This window comes from Prionailurus bengalensis, chromosome D4, assembly GCF_016509475.1.
Source record: "Prionailurus bengalensis isolate Pbe53 chromosome D4, Fcat_Pben_1.1_paternal_pri, whole genome shotgun sequence".
In the NCBI taxonomy this organism is placed as follows: Eukaryota; Metazoa; Chordata; class Mammalia; order Carnivora; family Felidae; genus Prionailurus; species Prionailurus bengalensis.
Window position 1 is genome coordinate 12,360,980 of NC_057359.1, and position 18,096 is coordinate 12,379,075.

The 18,096-nt window shown below is 38.1% G+C and overlaps 1 protein-coding gene across 8 annotated transcripts in view; it reads left to right on the top strand.

Moving 5' to 3' along the window:
- Positions 1-18,096, top strand: part of CFAP95 (cilia and flagella associated protein 95) — a 229,014-nt gene that overhangs the window by 117,407 nt on the left and 93,511 nt on the right. For 7 of the 8 annotated variants that reach the window (XM_043565854.1, XM_043565853.1, XM_043565850.1 and 4 more), the window contains one exon: positions 11,978-12,252. The exons of the other annotated variant lie outside the window; for it this stretch is intronic. In XM_043565854.1, coding sequence (XP_043421789.1) covers positions 11,978-12,166 — 189 coding nt within the window. In that variant the 3' untranslated portion in view covers positions 12,167-12,252. Of the gene's footprint in view, positions 1-11,977; positions 12,253-18,096 lie in introns of those variants that run through there. 8 annotated transcript variants of the gene reach the window in all.

An 18,096-nucleotide genomic window follows, 5' to 3' on the forward strand; every position in this document is an offset into this window, starting at 1 on the left:
TGGGTGTTATTACACAAAACTAAAGCGTACAATACTTTTTTTTTTCTGAGAAGTACTCTTGTACCCTATTTTAAACAAAACTTTGTGTATAATAGCTATCATCAGTTTCTACCCTAAAATGTTTATGAATATTAAATGGCCAGCAACATTTCCTGGCTTAGCTAAGAGTTTCTACCATTTAATACAGTTAGTTTTGCAAAATGGCATCTGCATTTTTTATTGTGGTAAAATATATGTAATATAAAATTTACTATATGACCCTTGTTTAACGTAGAGTTAGTGGCACTAAGTACCTTCACATTGTTACTAGATTCATCTTAAAAATTCTGATTTTAAAATAAATGACAACATTTTTGTGAGTCCCCAAAAGTACTGTGGGCTCTAGGTACTGGGCTTCCTGTGCTTCATGGTTGATTGGGCCCAGCCTGGACCTTCTGGAAGTTTAATACTTGTCTTACCAGGGGCCTCTAGGACATGCTCAGTCTGAGTGACTGTATAGATTGATAAATACTCTGAGTATCATCCCAGATTAAAATGTACCTTGGCTAGCAGTCAGAGGTGGACAGCATCATTTAGAGCCCTCTGTTGTTCAGTTGGGATTATTCACATGCAAGAAACTCCCCAAAGGCTAGACTTGCCTTTAGTTTTCTGCCTCTCAGGAAGGGATGCCTACCAGGGCCCTTAAAAAGAAGAGGAGGGAAAGAATGATCTGCAAAAAATACCAAAAGCTGAGACAGAAAATGAATCTAGAACAGCTTGGGAGTGCTATAGGAAGCATCTGAAGGAAATTAGCTTTGGTTCTCACTTTTTTTTTAAAAACCTCTCTTTGTATTTTTGTTCCATTCTGTACTCCCATGATCTTCCATAATTTCGTTTCAGCATATAGTCCTTTTCTTTTTCTGTTTCTCTTTTAAAAACATATAGTGTGCAAAGTTGTACCATTGAATTGGCCACATTGAAAAATCATGTATAAGCCTTATACTCCAGAATGAAGTGTAATTTTTAACTAGGTAATGTTCCAGGTTCCATGATGTGTTTTCATGACTTTTATTTTAGTACTACTTTTCTTTGCCTTGAATCTTAATATATCTACTATTTAATTTTCTCTTTTGTGTCCTGTTAATGTTCTAATTCAATATTTACTGACAAAAGAATAATGGGCATTTGCTGCATATCCTTGTTTTTCTCATTACATTGACTATTGACTAAAATGAAAAAGAGTTTTAGATTCATCTGCAAATGAGATAGGGTTGGAAGGTGAAATTGGAGAAGAGGGAAGGGGTCATGTGGTTGTACCTATTATCTTTTGATTGATGTCAGGGTGTTCCAAAATACTGCTGTTAGCTAACCACAGGAACGGCCCTCTATTACTTGGGTTCAGAAGGAAATGGTGGCCTTCCTCAGTCTAAAACAATGCCTGAAAGATCTCATTGTGTGTTACACGTTTGTGCTGAGATTATATGTATACACATATATGTATATGCATAGATATGTATACACATGATTTTGTACTTTGAGGCAAATGGTTCTAGTTCTGAGTCTCATGGGATTCTGCCAGCATTAAGGGACCACATTTCCTAGACCCCAGTTTCAACTTTAGCATCTGCTGGCATTTGTTCACATAGCTCCATTCCACAGCCTCCCCATTGGAATACAAAAAGATTTGACTTATTGGGGGGAATATATAGTTGCTAATAGGTGAGAAGGAGGAAGGAAGGAAGGAAGGAAGGAAGGAAGGAAGGAAGGAAGGAAGGAAGGAAGGAAGGAAAAAAGGAAGGAAGGAAGGAAGGAAGGAAGGAAGGAAGGAAGGATCTCTCATTATATATATACACAGCTGACCCTTAAATAATGTGGGAGTTAGGGGCACTGACACCGCCCCCAACCACAAATCATTTTTGACTGATGCACAAATCCACAAATAATTTTTGACTCACCAAAAACTTAACTGCTAATAGCCTACTGTTGACCAGAAGCCTTACTGGTAACATAAACAACATAAATAGTTGATTGATACACATTATGTATGTTATGTGTATTATATACTGTATTATTACAATAAAGTAAGCTAGAGAAAAAATATTAAGAAAATCATAAGGAAGAGAAAATGAATTTATAGTACTGCACTATATTTATTTTTAAAAATCTGTGTATAAATGGACCTGCACAGTTCAAACCCATATTGTTCAAGGGTCACCTGTTGTCCCATACATATAGAAATAGAAGAAATAGAAGATAGATATGGTGGATAGATAAGTAGACATTTTTCCTTTCTATGTATGTATGTATGTATGTATCTATCTATCTATCTATCTATCTATCTATCTTCTATTGTTTCTATTTCTCTGGAGGACTTTCACTAACGTATATAGCTCTTGGGCTCTCAAATTTTACTATTTATGTATTCGAGATGATATGATTCTCTCTCATTGATCCTGTCCCATCCTAATAGTATTTATTTATGACCAAGTAATCTTTTTGATGAGGACCTTGGCAAACATTTAATTCAAGTCTACTTAAAAATTAGGAAGTTAATATTTTAACTCATCCTCATCTCGTGTTTTACCAACAGTTGAGAAATTGTGGTCTTAATTTTCAGGAAACTCAGATTTTCAAGCAGTTTTTGTGTTGTCTCTTTTTAGAGGAAAGAACCCTGTGTTCTCTAAAACTACACCTTCACTTTATATTGCCTTTTGCAGTGAAGTAGCTATGATCTTCTTTTGTTTCTGGGTTAAGTCAGAAGAGTTTAGTTCTAATTTCTTTCTTTTAATTATGTTTAACTTCTACATTGAACATATTTGACTTTTGTAAAGGAAGAAAAAAAATTTTAATTGAAAACACTGGGCCTCAAATTTATAACTAACCATGCCATTATAAGTATAAAATAGTGGCAGGTGTGCTCACATAATACAGACTGAGGAATAAAAAAATGGTATTTATTTTTTCTATGATAGGACCAATCAAAGTTTGTGCATTAAATATGTATCAATAGCTAAGGTTTAATGTGGCATTGCTTAGTTTTTGATGCTAGACATTACTAAAGTTTATGATGTTGTTTAAAGTCAGCTTATTTTGTAAAGTGATTATTCATGCAGGTCTCCATATTTTTCTTCGTGATGATCAGACTCTTTAATGATATTAATATTTATATTTATATGATAGCCTAACCTTCCTTGTGCCTCCCATGACTATTTTCCTTTAGATGCATCCCTCTATTGGTTATAAGTGTTTTTCGTTTGTAAAATTTTATCAAATAAAAAGAGTAGTAAATGTTTCTCAAATATATAACAAAAATATATCCAATTAGTAACATGTTTGTTGTAGCTGTATTTGCCAATTACTCTTGTGTCTGTGATACAATCACTGGGAGAAGAAAATATCCAATAGCAATGAAGTCATTTTTAAAATAGTGAGGAAATGGATGAAGGAGTCTGTCTGGGATGCCTATCCTCCATCATCCCTAGGGTTGATAAAGTAGACTTGGCTGTGTGGAAATTGTTCTTTTGCTCTCACATCACTCCGCATGTGTATACAGAAGACAATCTTATTAGAGGACGACAGGTCTTCAGTCAAGTGCGTATAACAGCTAAAGAATTTTATACATTATGTATATTGAAAGTAATGAAACAAAATATCACGGTAATCTACCTGTATATTTACTTTCACTCCATCCACTGTGATATTCACATAAATAAGCTTGCTGCCTCAAATGCCTTTTTAAGAGTAAATGGAGTACCCCAAATGACCATACTTACAGGCATGCTAGGGAAGAATGGTCTTTGCTATATGAGTGCCAGGTGGCTAATAGCTATCTGTAATGGTGGACACAAGGTTAGTTCACAGTGACTGATCTGGCCAGGAAACATAACACATTATGCATTTTTATGGATGATCTGGATGAAGGAATTGAGACTAAGCTTTCAAATTATTGTATACTATTAAATTAGGCAGAGTTACTCATGTTCCAGAAGATAGTCTTCAAACTGAACATGACCTTGAAAGATTAAGCTATAAAAAATAAAAGATCCTAAAGAAAAAAGGTGAAGTCAAATAAGAGTAAGTACAGCCAGAACTTGGTCAAGACTGAGTACACAGCTGACCAAGAAATGGTAAGGTCATTTTATTCTAAAAAAGGTTCAGGAGATAATGGTGTTCAGAGTAAGAATATAGCACCCAAGGGTCAGTGGAGATGAGGGTGGTGAGGGGATGGGGATCTGAGCAGGATACCTGTCACTTAAAGATACTGATACATTTTATTGACATAGGTGGTAAAACTATATTGTTTCCTCCACAATGAGAGAATGTCAAGTGGGGGGCCCCCTCACCCAGAGGACCCTCCTGTAACGTCCTAACCTGTCTTTCCAAGACTTGTTTAAAAGGAGGAAGAGAACGAGAAGAAAAGGAAGAAAGCTTTCTTAACCTGAAGGCAGATTCTCCCCATTCTGATTCTGTTGCTGCATCTTTAGTGCTTCCTCTTTCTATGGCCTGTTTGTCCTGGCCATAGATGTATCTTTCTCTGGCACTCTTTCCTTTCCACCTTTCATCAGGAAGGCCACCATGCTCACCACTATACCACCAATGCCTGCTTCCACCTCTGATCAGGATGTTTCATTAGACTTCCTCTCTGTTTCTCTGGAACAGCACTATTGGTTATATTTTGTCGGGTCTTGCTCTGTATGATGTTTCTTTGGGAGTGAGCACCTGTTGGCTCCCACTGCATTCTTCCACCTCCCTCTACCTTCAGAGTTGATGACCCTGCAGCACTTCATACCTCTCCTCCTTTGTCCTTCATGGCTTCTTTATGGACCCAACCATGAGTGTCCATAAGACTTGGGATCCAGAACTCTGTGCTTCTCGTTTTATGCAATCTCAGAGAATTCATCCACACCCAAGGCTCTCCAACCATTAATTTTTTTGGGGGGGGGGTGAGATAATATATTTTATATAATTACAAACTTATAGGAAAGTTGCAAGAATGGCACAGGGAACTCCCATATAATCTTTACCCCAAGTGACCAATTGTTTACTATTTGAGAGTAGGCTGTGCCCCTTTACCTATAAATAGTTCCATGTGATTTTCCTAAGAACAAGGACACATATCTATGGTAATATTTTTAAACTTAGGAATAATTGATGCAGTGTAATTATGTAATTCATAGTCTGTATTCAAATATCATCCATGGTTCCAATACTGTTCTTTATTTTTCCCCAGCCAATATCTACTACTGTGCACAGGGCACTGACCTCTTTCCCAGCCATCTATCCCACAGCACCACATTTCAAATAAAGATTTTGTATTGATGTCATCTCACATTGAAAATGTCTTAAAATGTGACTCATCATTTATCTCCTAAAACAATTTCTCCCTCCATCTCCATGTCTTTCATATTCCTTTTACTGGTTTTAGAACTCTCCCACCATCCAGATTTGAAGCTATAGTTCATCTTTGATTCTTTAGCCCCATTGGCCTGGTGAGTCCTCTAAATTCTTGCCGTTAAATGTGTCTTCTAGTCTGGCTCTGCAAAAGCCATTGTGCGCCGATACCCATTCAGTCCACACTCCAGACAAATTTTACCAGAGATCTTCATCTACCTTAAGGGCCCAGTAAAAGCTTGTGCTGATTATCCTATCTTAAGTAAACGTTGTCAGAACTCAGGGTCGGTGTACCACTAGAACAGTAAACAGCCAACAATGTGTGGTGATTCGCACCTCTGTTTTTATATGCAATTTCTAAACATTTCTTCCCAGTCCCACTAAATAAATGTTGAACATGTACATATTTAAATATTATGTTAGGGTGTGGAAATATAACAACTGTTTACAACTCACATATGCAGAGGAAAAGTGTCTAATGGATAACTGGCCTTCTTCCTGAGCCCACCACCAGTGGGAAAACACTCACCCTTCAATCCATTTACAGCTTAGTCTGATTCTGTAATTTAAATAGTTCCTATAGGAAGTGTTTGATTTCCCTTTAAAAAAAACTCTCACTTTCTCGGAGATCTCCTCCCATCCTTTGTTTGCAGAAAAGAGCTAACAGCAGAACTGAGACTGTTCTTTCTTAAAAAGCCTGCTTGCAAGGTTGGCCCTCGTCTGGCATCTAGAAACGTGACTTTTGGGACTAGAACTCCCTAATGAGAGTGGTTCACTGCACCTAAACAGTTTGTGCAAACAATATGGTTCATGTTGAACACCTGCTTTCCTTCTGGGAGTCTGGAATTTTGCTAGGCAAAGAGCACGCCTGTGACCAGCCCCTGAGAAAAACCTTGGCTACTGAGGCTCTAATGAGCTTCCCCAGTAAACAGTATTTCACAATCCGTTGCTGAGGAAATTAAGTGCATCCTGTGTGACTCACTGGGAGAGGACTCTTGGAGGTTTGCACCTGGTTTCCTCTGGATTTCAGCCTGTGTGCCTTTTCGCTGATTTTGCTCTGTATCCATTTGCTGTAGTAAATCATAACCACAAATACAACTACATGTTGAGTCCTGTGGTTCCTCCTAGAAATCACTGAATCCAGGGATAGTCTTGAGAACCCCAACACATCCTACTTTTTCTCCATGTGGCAGATTGTCATTCTCCCCAAATGGTGTGATACATGTGGTCATCCCACATGCCCTTACAATGTGATTTGGATACTCCTTCCATTGAAAGGCAGAGTCCTTATCACCTCCCCTAGGACTGGGTGAACCGTGACTATGGTAGAAGTGATGCTATGTGACTTTGGAGGCCAGGTGATAAAAAGCAATGCAGTTTCCTCCTGGTTCTCTCAGTGCCACTGCCATTCTCAGAACCCAGGCACCATGTTGAAGCCCCAAGCAGGCATGCGGGGAGGACCTGTATCATTGTTTCAGTCAACAGCCCTAGCTGAGGTCCCAGCGGGCAGCCAGCATCAACCACCAACCGGAGTGAGGGATGTTTGTAACCCCAGCCCTCAAGTCACTCCCAGCTTTCAAGTCTTCTCTGTTGAGGCCTCAGATATTGTGGAGCAGAGAGATGCTGTCTTTGTTATGCCTTTTCCAAATTCCTAACCCAAAGATTCTGGAAATGGGTATTGTTTTGTACTGTTGTACATGGGTTGGCCTGTTTGTTACACAGTAATGGTAACTAGGACTCTCCCTAAGATGGTATCCAGGTATATGGAGAGGGGATGTGCCTTAGCATCCTGATGCCAGAGGGCAAGAGTAGGATTTTTGTGTGTGCTGTTGTCTGCCTGTTCTGGTCTCTGGGATGATGTCCCTAGTCCACCTGGCCGCTCTTTTCCTTGCTGGCATTGGTGGCTAAAGTCTGTGGACATTGAACCGTCCGTCTTTTTCTATTTCTCACTCTTTCTCTCTGGGCTAGCTTAGATCCCAGATGGCTTGCTTGGGATAACTCAGCCTCGTTTCCACTCCCATAAATACCGTGGACCCCACAGAAGACTTCTGTGATTCCCATTCAGCCCCAGCTCCAGTGTTCAGCTCTGCAGCTCCTGTTAGTAACCCCCTCTGCAGACTCCCCACAGGATGCCAAAAGTGACTCAGAGTCTCCCTCTGCATAAGTATGATGCCCCACCAGCGTGGGTGTGGTGGCCTCCAGGCAGATGAAAGGGCAGCCTGAGATGGTCAGTTTCAAGAGTTCTCATGAGGGATGGGGGCCCCTCTTATGCCTTTCCATCATTACTCTGATTTGTCTCATGTACTTCCCTCTGTCCGGGTCAGAGGGACTCTGCTGGCTTAAAGTTTGGGAAAGGGAAAATTGGGAAATACATTGGCTGTCTCTGCCATCCTGCTTTTCCCTTTTCTCTTGTTTTCTCATTCCTGTAATTCCCCAGACTCTTCCCTATCTTCCGACTATTCATTCCAACCTTTGGTTAAGCCTTAACGAAAGGATATTTTTTTCTATACATTTGGAGAACTCTATAATGTGAAGTCTTCCAGGCCTGGACATTGGTATTCTAAAGTCCTCACATGGGGCGCCTGGGTGGTGCAGTCGGTTAAGCGTCCGACTTCAGCCAGGTCATGATCTCGCGGTCCGTGAGTTCGAGCCCCGCATCGGGCTCTGGGCTGATGGCTCAGAGCCTGGAGCCTGTTTCCGATTCTGTGTCTCCCTCTCTCTCTGCCCCTCCCCCGTTCATGCTCTGTCTCTCTCTGTCTCAAAAATAAATAAACGTTAAAAAAAAAAACAACAAAAAAAACTAAAGTCCTCACAATTGTGAGTGGTTTGCAAGGCTATTATCTTGCTGAAAAATCCTATTTTGCATATTAGAAGCTGATACTACTTTGCCCGTTGGTTAGCATTTTATTCTGAAACAAATTTTGATCTCACCTTGGGCAAATGACTGGTTACACACAGAAAGGGCAAAACTACGCATTATTTTGAAATGATTACCCCCTGTATACTTGATTTGAGTGGCACACTAAATTACTTCTTGTTTAAGACTCCTACCATCTCAATTTGGCCTTGGGTCTAAGCTGCAGTCACTATTAAGGTCCTTTAAGGTGGCTCTTGGTACAGCTGTTTTATTCTAGTTTGTGCCTTTAGTATTAAACTTTGAAAAACCATTCTTGCTCTGCTTTCATATAATAGTTATACCTTCCTGGATCCCAGCAGTGTGTTCTTATTGTCCTGTTTTATTTACCTATTCCATATTCACATTCTTCTAATTCTTGATTATATATTTAGTCACAAATTTATTGTTTGCCTTTATTCCTACTATAAATACGTACTTGTCCTACTTCCTTGGTTTTGGCCATTTTTTTTTTTTTGCTCTGATTCTTAGTACTTCAGTGTTCCAGCATTACCTAATTATTCAGGTACACATTAGTTAGGATGTTTTTAGTAGGTTGTACAAAATCCAACTCAGGTCAGACAATAAAAGCAATTTATTGGTTTACGCTTTTTTTTTTGAAAAGTCATGTTTCAGTAAAGGATTGATACAGCACTGTCACCATGCTTCTTACTGACTCTCAAATATGCCTTTTATGGTGTTGGTTTCATGCTAAACTGATTGTAGGAGCAGTACCAATAGCAACCTGGGCTAGATGCTTCCTCATTTCCAGTAATGGAAAAAGAGTTTCTTTCCTCCAAACCACTGAACAAAAGTCTTGGGCTTTACTTTATTTGGACAAACTCAAAACACATGCCCAACACTGGATCAATCACTGAGATCACTGAGAGTGGACGTGAGATTATTATAATTGTCATAGGCCAGTTACATTCTGCCCCTAGAGCTTGCAGTAGGATTGATCTACCCAAATCGTGTGGCCGTCACACAATGAGGGGGGGGGGGGTGGGAGAAGTGGATTTAGGGTTAACTGGAGTCATTTCTTAAAGTTTTCATGAGCTAATTATACTCACGTCTTCCCAACCCAATATTTACTGACCTCACTTTGATAGCATGAAGTCAGCCATAGCGGGAGTATTTACAACACAGAATTTGGCAATTATCACAAATAAGTTGTGTGTTTTTTTTTTTCTGGTGAGGAACTCACTTACCAATATACCTCTGATGATAGAAGGGACTCAATTTCATGTGTGTACGAGTAGGCAGTAGTCTCTTAACTAGTTTTCCTAACTTTTGGATTGCTCACCCCTACTTATCCACTTTTAAAAAATAATAGCTTTGTTGAGATATAAGTCACATGCCATAAAATCCACCCTGTAAAAGTATGCAAGTCAGTAATTTTTGTATATACATAGGGTCATACAATCAGCAGTTTTGGAACATTTTCATCACCCCCAAAATAAATTCCATATGCATTTTATTAGTCACATTTCTCAACAGATAGATAACCACTAGGATAGACAGAAAGAGAGAGGAGAGGGAGACAGATTGATTTATTTTAAGGAATTGGCTAATGCAATATGGAGGATGAGAAGTCCCACAACGTGCTGGCTGCAAGTTGGAAACCTAGGGAAGCTGGTGGCTGTAATTCATTCCAAGTCTGAAGGCCCGAGAACCACATACCAAGAGCAGGATAAGATGAATGTCCCAGCTCAAGCTATCAGGCAAGAAGGGACTGAATTCTTTCTTCCACTGCCTTTTTCTTCTATTCAGGTCCTCAGTGGATTGGAAGATGCCCTCCTACATTAGGGAGAGCAAATTGCTTTACTGAGTGTGCAGATTCAAATGCTGATCTCGTCTAGAAACACCCTCACAGACACAACTCACAAATAATGCTTAGCAAATGCCTGGGTGCCCCGTGATCTATTGGCCACTGCATCCATTAACAGTCTCTCCTCATTCTCCCCCTCCCCCAGCTCCTCACAAAGTTAATTTCTATCTCTGTGGACATTCTTTAGAAGGAATCATACAATGTGTAGTTTTTTGGTTTAGTTTCCTTCACTTAGCATAATGTTTTCACAGTTCATCTATGCTACAGCATGTGTCAGTATTTTGTTCACTTTATTACCAAATAATGTTTTTTCACTGTATGAATAGATCACATTTTGTTTATCCATACATCAGTTAATGATATGTGAATTCTTATTGTCATTCTAATTCTAATTACTGTTGTGGAATCTGATCATTTCTACCTTCAGTCGTCAATACCTTCTTGCTGCCAGAATCCTTTTCTTAAAACATCACATTTAATCGTTTCACCTACCTGATCAAAATAAATCATCCTCTCTGCCTAGGGGATGCTAGAGAAACACGTTGACCCTGAATTTGAAGCTCCCTTTAGTTTGACAGAAGCTGGTGTAGGAATGAGCAGACCCTGCCTCCCTTTGAGCAGGCAGGTTTGGCCAGTAATGCTCAAATTTCGTTGGAAGGGCCTCTACCAGACCAAAACTAATATATGTGCCTCAGAGAAATTAGACACTGCCTCCGAAAAACAAAAGCCCAAACTATACAGAAAATAACATGGATATAATGTAGCTTTAGGATTTTGTGGTTTGTGTTTCTTTTCATCTCCTAATTATTAAGAATTTCATGAGGGTCCTGGAGGGATAATGAATGCATCTTACAGTCAGATAATTAGTTACAAGTCCTGGCTGAATTACTTAATATTGGCATTCCTTAAAATCTCTTTTTCTTGAGATTTTAAGCAATATCTTTTCCTATATGTAAAGTGGGAGTAATAATTCCTATGTCAGAGTCCTGGTATGGATTAAAAGACATAAACACTCAACTATTGTGCCCAACCCATGATAGGCACTCCGTAAATACATTGACCCCATACTTATTGTTATGGTTGAATAAATGGTTACATTTTCCAATTATTTTCAATAAAGCCAATCTAAGATTAGAACTATTTTGATGTTCTTTCATTGTTTTATAGTTCTGGTGATTTAATTTCAATATTGTGTTAGTGCTTTAAAATTAGCACCAATTTGAAGCAGAAATTAGATAGTGAGTTCAAGGGCTTTATGTCCCTTGTCTACCATTATCCTTGATGTAATCTGAGAGAATCAATATTCCCTTTTGGAAATGGTCAATGACAGTGTCTCATTTTATTACAGCGGAAGTTTCTATGAAGTGATTTAGGGATAAATACCTTAAACATTATACTGGGTTATCCTGAGGTAAATTTCTCAGAGGAATGAACCCTTGAGTTTGGCATTTACTGGCAAGTCACTTGATAGCGACTATGAAAGATACAACCCAAGATAATATTCTTTGGAATAATTATAACTTATATTCAGTTTAAAAAGATGTTGAATGATAGGTAAATTGTAATTGTTTTGGTCTTACGTAGATGATCATGAAATTTAAACTGTTCTTTGTGCCATATATTTATGGTTTAGAAAAATTTTACATGTATAACAATTCATCTTTTTAGCTTTATAAATAAAAGAACTAGATTCTTCTTTCAGAATTAAAGTATTTGTAAATGAAACAATAGCCATATTTTCATTGAAGCATTTTTAACTTGAGGTATTAAATTAATTGTGTGAAAATTAAACTTGGATCTTAATAAGATCAACTTTTAGAAATCACTCGTTTTTACGTATTTTGGTCATTCAATATTATTTCTCTTTCTCCCCCTCTCCCCCATAGGATTATCCTTGTCAAGATGATTATTCAATAGTCCACAGAAAATGCCGTTCTCAGTTCACAGATCTAGATGGTTCCAAAAGATTTGGCATCAACACTTGGCATGATGAAAGTGGGATTTATGCTAATTCATATATAAAACAAAAACTCTACCCATTAACTGGTGGTCCTATTGTCCCCTTTTTAAAATAATATATGGAATCAGATTCTCTAACTAATGAAAGAATAATGGATATAACAGTTGATTTGCTATCCTAATAAATGCAATGGAAATGGTGTTACTATAGTAGATTCCTTTAAAAACAATATCTTAAATATTCTAGGCCATCATGTATATATCCTTCTTCTCATAAAGCTACTCTGGTATTTCCCAAAGTTTAATGTGTATACCAGGGAAGGTGTACAACACAATTCTAGATGGTAATTGCTGGAATTTTCTTTTATTTATGGACTATGTATTTATTTTAAATTTTATTAGAAAAAATGTATAAAGCTAGCACAGTCAACCTTATGATTGCTTAGAATGGATAAATTTTTTAAAAAGTAACCCAACTTAAATTCCACTTTTAAGGGAAAATAACATACATGGTACTCAGATTTGACATGAAAGTCAAATGGCTGAAGTTTGGGCAACACGGGAGAGAGAGAAAGAGAGAGAGAGAGAGAGAGAGAGAGAGAGAGAGAGAGAGAGAGAGAGAGTTGCAGTGGAGGTGGGGTGTGTATCTATTTATAGACTTTGGTTTATCTATGCTGGCTAACTGCAGTGTGGATTGTTTATTCAGCATAGTGCTTTTCCTTATTTAAGACAATACTTTTTGAGCATATGGAATAGGAGAGATGTAGCCAGAATCTTAGTGAAACTTTAGGGTTTGATGGGAAAACTTTAGGGTTTGATGTCTGCATCTAATATTATATTTAGAAGAAATCTTAGCAGTTGTTTTGGCTTAACATCCCATTTTACAGATAAGCAAACAGAAGCTCACAGAGATTTAAACAGGTTGCCCAGAGGTACATAGATAGCAGATTCTAATTGATTTTTGAAGTACCTGTGACCTTTTCTTTCTTTGGAGGGTGAGTTTAACTATTTGGTCAGCCTAGGATTAATTTGCTGTCATTATTTTCTTTAAAATGTAAATTCATGAAATAGCACTTATGATAAATGCTAATTTAGCATTGCCTCCAACTCTTGATCAGCAAATTATGGTGGAGACCATAAGCCTTGTGAGTGGAGAAATGATAACTAATAAAGAAAAAGAAAATGTGGATATGCCTGGTAAGCATTCATCAGCAGAATTTGACTATAATTTCTTGCTGCTTTAAAGTATGTGTCTGGATGTACACACAATATACATATATATATTATACATAAATGTATATTATAAGCGTAATGTTAATTCTTTTTCTTATTTTTAATTGAAGTATAGTTGATATACACTATTATATTAATTTCAGGTGTACAACTTAGTGATCTGACAATTATATACATTACAATATGCTCACTATGGTAAGTGTAGTTGCCATCTGTCACCATAAAGAGTTACTATAATATTTTTGGCTATATTCCCTATGTTATACTTGTCATCCTCTTAGCTTATTTATTTTAGGACTAGAAGTTTTACCTCTTTTATTTTTGAGAGAGAGAAAGAGAGAGCGCATGCACAAGTTGGGGAGGGGTAGAGAGAGAGAGGGAGACAGAATCCAAAGCAGGCTGCAGGCTCCGAGCTGTCAGCTCAGAGCCTGACGTGGGGCTCGAACCCACAAACCCTGAGATCATGACCTGAGCCAGAGTCAGAAGCTTAGCCAACTGAGCCACCCACGCGCCCCTGGAAGCTTGTACCTTTTAATCTCCTTCACCTATTTCACCTATTCTTCACCACTACCCTTCCCTCTGGCAACTACCAGTTTGTTCTCTGTATTTATGAGTCTTTTTCTGTTTGTTCATTTGTTTGGTTTTAGTTTCCACATATAAGTAAAATCGTACAGTATTTGCCTTTCTCTGTCTGACTTATTTAACTTAACGTAATACCCTCTAGGTCCATCCATGCTGTTATGAATGGCAAGATCTCATTTTTTTTTTTCATCGCCAAGTAAAAAAAAGCCACTGAAAAAAAAAGGTGTACCACATCTTTATCTGTGCATCTATCAGTGGACGCTTAGATTGGCTATTATAAATGATGCTGCAATAAACACAGGGGTGCATATATCTTTTTGAATTGGTGCTTTCATTTTCTTTAGATAAATACCCAGAAGTACAATTTCTGGGTTAATAGTATTTCCAGTATTTGCATTTTTAATTTTTTGAGGAACCTGCATACTGTTTTCTATTGTAGCTGCACCAATTTACATTTCTACCAACAGTACAAAAGGGTTCCCTTTTCTCCATATCCTCACCAACACTTGTTATTTCTTATCTTTCTGATACTAGCCATTCTCAGAGGTATGAGGTAATATTTCATTGTGATTTTGCTTTGCATTTCCTTGAGAATTAGTGATATTGAACATCTTTTCCTCTTTCTGTTGGCCGTTTGTATGTCTTCTTCAGAAAAAGACATGCCCCTCTGCCCGTTTTTCAATCAGATTATGTGTTTTTTATGTTGAGTGGTAGAAGTTCTTTATATATTTTGGATACTAACCCCTTATTGGATATATCATTTGCAAATATCCTCTCTTATGCACTTGGTTGCTTTTTGTTTTGTTGATGGTTTCACTGTGCAAAAGTGAAACTTTTTTAGTTCCATGTAATCCCAAATGTTTATTTTTGCTTTTGTTTCCCTGACCTGAGGAGACAGATCCAGGAAAATATTACTAAGACTAATGTTTAAGAGTTTACATATGCCTATGTTTTCTCTTGGCAGTTTTTGTTTTCAGGTCTTACATGTAGGTCCTTAATCCATTTCGAGTTTATTTTTGTGTATGGTGTAAGAAAGTGACCCAGTTTCATTCTGTTGCATTAAAATGTTAATTCTTTATATATTGCCTATTGTAGTGGCTACCTGCCTAGGATTACCTTTCCTTCCACCAACTATAAATTCAAGTTTAATCACCCCTAACACTCAGTAACATATCTAGGGTAGACAGCTGTTTGAAGTATGCAAATATAAATGAATAGCTTCTCATCATTTGGTTTTCTTCCCTTTTTGTAAGGAAAAAGTCTTAATGGCCATATTATTATCTTTGAACAATGCCTGGTACCTAGAAAATAAGATTAATCTGCTTTAGCAGAAATTCTGTATTATCAGAATGACTAACATCACAGTTTCCATAATTGGCCTACGTGTACCATGAGGGATCCACGTAGAAATATGCTTTGGGAGGAGCCTGGGTGGCTCAGTCAGTTAAGCATCCAACGTCGGACTCAGGTCACAGTCTCGCCATTCATGAGTTCAAGCCCTGCATTGGGCTCTGTGCTGACAGCTCGGAGCCTGGAGCCTGCTTCAGATTCTGTGTCTTCCTCTCTCTCTGTCCCTTCAGCACTCGTGGTCTGCCTCTGTCTCTGTTTCTGTCAAAAATAAACATTAAAAAAAATCCACTTTGGTTTGGTCTAGAAGGAGAATAAGAGATTATATTTGAACTAGTGAAGTAAAATGGCACACTGAAATAAAGAATACAGCAGAGATTTGCTCCATTCCAAATATTCACTTGCCATCCATTAGTGAATGAGTGAATGTTGGACTGAATGAACTTTACAATATTACTCTGAAACCCAGGTCTTATAGGTGCAAGTATTTTGTATTGCTTTGAATTTCTTTAGATAACTGCTTCAGTGGTTTCTCTTGTTAGTATCAAAGACCATTTGAAACAAGAAAAATTGGAGCTTTGATTTGATCATTGGAAATGTCTTCTTTAGAAAGTAACCACACAGCCTATTTATTTCCACATGCATACTTTATAGGATTTCACCCAAGGCACCAAAATAACAACTATCTCTTGTGTGTTGTGTGTATTTATATTGTGTGTGTGTGTGTGTGTATGTGTGTGTATCTATCTATCTATCTACACACACACACACACACACACACACACACACAAATTTGTTCCATAGCTTCCTTTTGGCCCTTGTGTCTGTTCTGTCAGACCTGTTGGTGTGAGCCCACCATGGCAGATGCAGACTGCTGTGGGGAGTGTGGGAGATTGGTTGGGCAAATCCTAAGTAGATCTACTGCAGTGGTGGTTCTTTTTTTTTTTTAATTGTTAATTTACCTAACATACGGTGTAGTCTTGGCTTTAGGAGTAGATTGCCATGATTCATCACTTACATACAACAACCTTTGCTCATCCCAACAAGCGCCCTCCTCAATACCCATCACCCACCACCCCCATCAACCCTCAGTTTGTTAAAGAGTCTCTTATGGTTTGCCTCCCTCTCTGTAACTTATTTTTCTTTTCCTTCTGCTATGGCCTTCTGTTAAGTTTCTTAAATTCCCCATATGAATTAAATCATATGATATCTGTCTTTCTCTGACTGACTGACTTCATCTAGCATAATACTCTCCAGTTCCATCCACATTGCTGCAAATGGCAAGATTTCATTCTTTTTTATTTCTGAGTAGTATTCTAGTGTGTGTGTGTGTGTGTGTGTGTATACACACACACCACATCTTCTTTACCCATTCATCAGTTGATGGACATTTGGGCTCTTTCCATAAATTGGCTATTGTTGATAGTGCTGCTATAAACATTGGGGTACCTGTACCCCTTCGAATCACCATTCCTGTATCCTTTGGATAATTCCCATAATGGTGGTTCTTGAGTTAAATTTGGCTTACAGGTAAGTTTTGTATGGTCTTCATGATGTTTTTCTTCATTAATTAAAAGAAATCAAGGCAAATTAAATAAATTAGGAGATTTTACTTAAATGTCTGGATTTCCATGCCCTTGACAAATTGGCAGATCTGGCAGCAGAAGGCCTCATTTTAATACAGCAACAATCAGCAGGGGGGAAAGCATTCTTTTGATGGGGGCTAAGATCATCATTTTGCTGCAGTTCTTACCTGGTACACTTCACTCATTTATGGAGGCCTTGTGACCCTTTACCTAAGGAGGGGCAGGACAAACATGAAATAATTAAGTTGTGTAGCGGAGGGGAATGGATAGCAGAAAAATGGCAAAACTGGCAGCTTCTTGGTTACTAAGGTTAGGTTAGTAAAGGTAGAGACTGAATCCTAGTAGAAGGGACATAGCAAATCTGGTTGAGTTCGAATAGGAGTCAAGATCCCAGGGTATGTGATGAAGAAAATAGAGATGGGGAGTCAGCCAGGGGCTTCACTTTAGAAGTACAGAGGAACCTCAAATCCACTGGATTATACTAGAAATCCATTTGGCAGTGAGGGAGGAAGTAAGCATACTAGACCCAACCCCTGGGATGTGGAGATGGCAGATGAAGATAAGTAGGGCCTGGCCAGCTTACTGGTTTACTTAGAAAGGAAAGCCCTGGATAACAGTGTTCCAGAAGTATAGGGAAACTCCAGATTCATAAGACCCCAGGCAGGAATGGGAAGATACTTTCTCAAAGCTGTGTTGACCAGCAGCTGACTTTATTTCAGTGACAGTGGTGGACAATTTGCCAAGAACTGGAAGCCTACTCCCAAATAGCTGAGGTGGGACAAACATGAGGCAGCCATTATATGTCAAAGTGGAAAACCCCAAATCTCACACAGTAAATTAGTGTTCCCAATTAAGATCATAAGCTTTATAACATTTTCGTAAGCTTTTATTGAGATATGATTCTGAACCATCAACTTCACCCTTTTAAAGTGTATGATTCAATGCTTTTTGGTATTTTCACAGAGTTGTGCTCCCATCACCACAATCAATTTTAGAACATTTTCATCACGCCTAAAAGAAATTCCATATCCATTAGCTGTTATTCCCCATTCCCTCCCAAGCTCTCAGTCCTAAGCAACCATTAATCTACTTTCTTTCTCTATAGATTTGCCTATTCTGAATATTTTATATAAGTGAAATCATACACTGTGTGGTCTTTGTGACTAACTAGTTTCTTTCACTTAGCATAATGTTTTCAAGCTTCATCTATGTTGAATGAAGTTGTCAGTACTCATAAAGATATACTACAATGTATCCATTCATCAGTTGATAGACGTTGGGTTACTTCTACCTTTTAG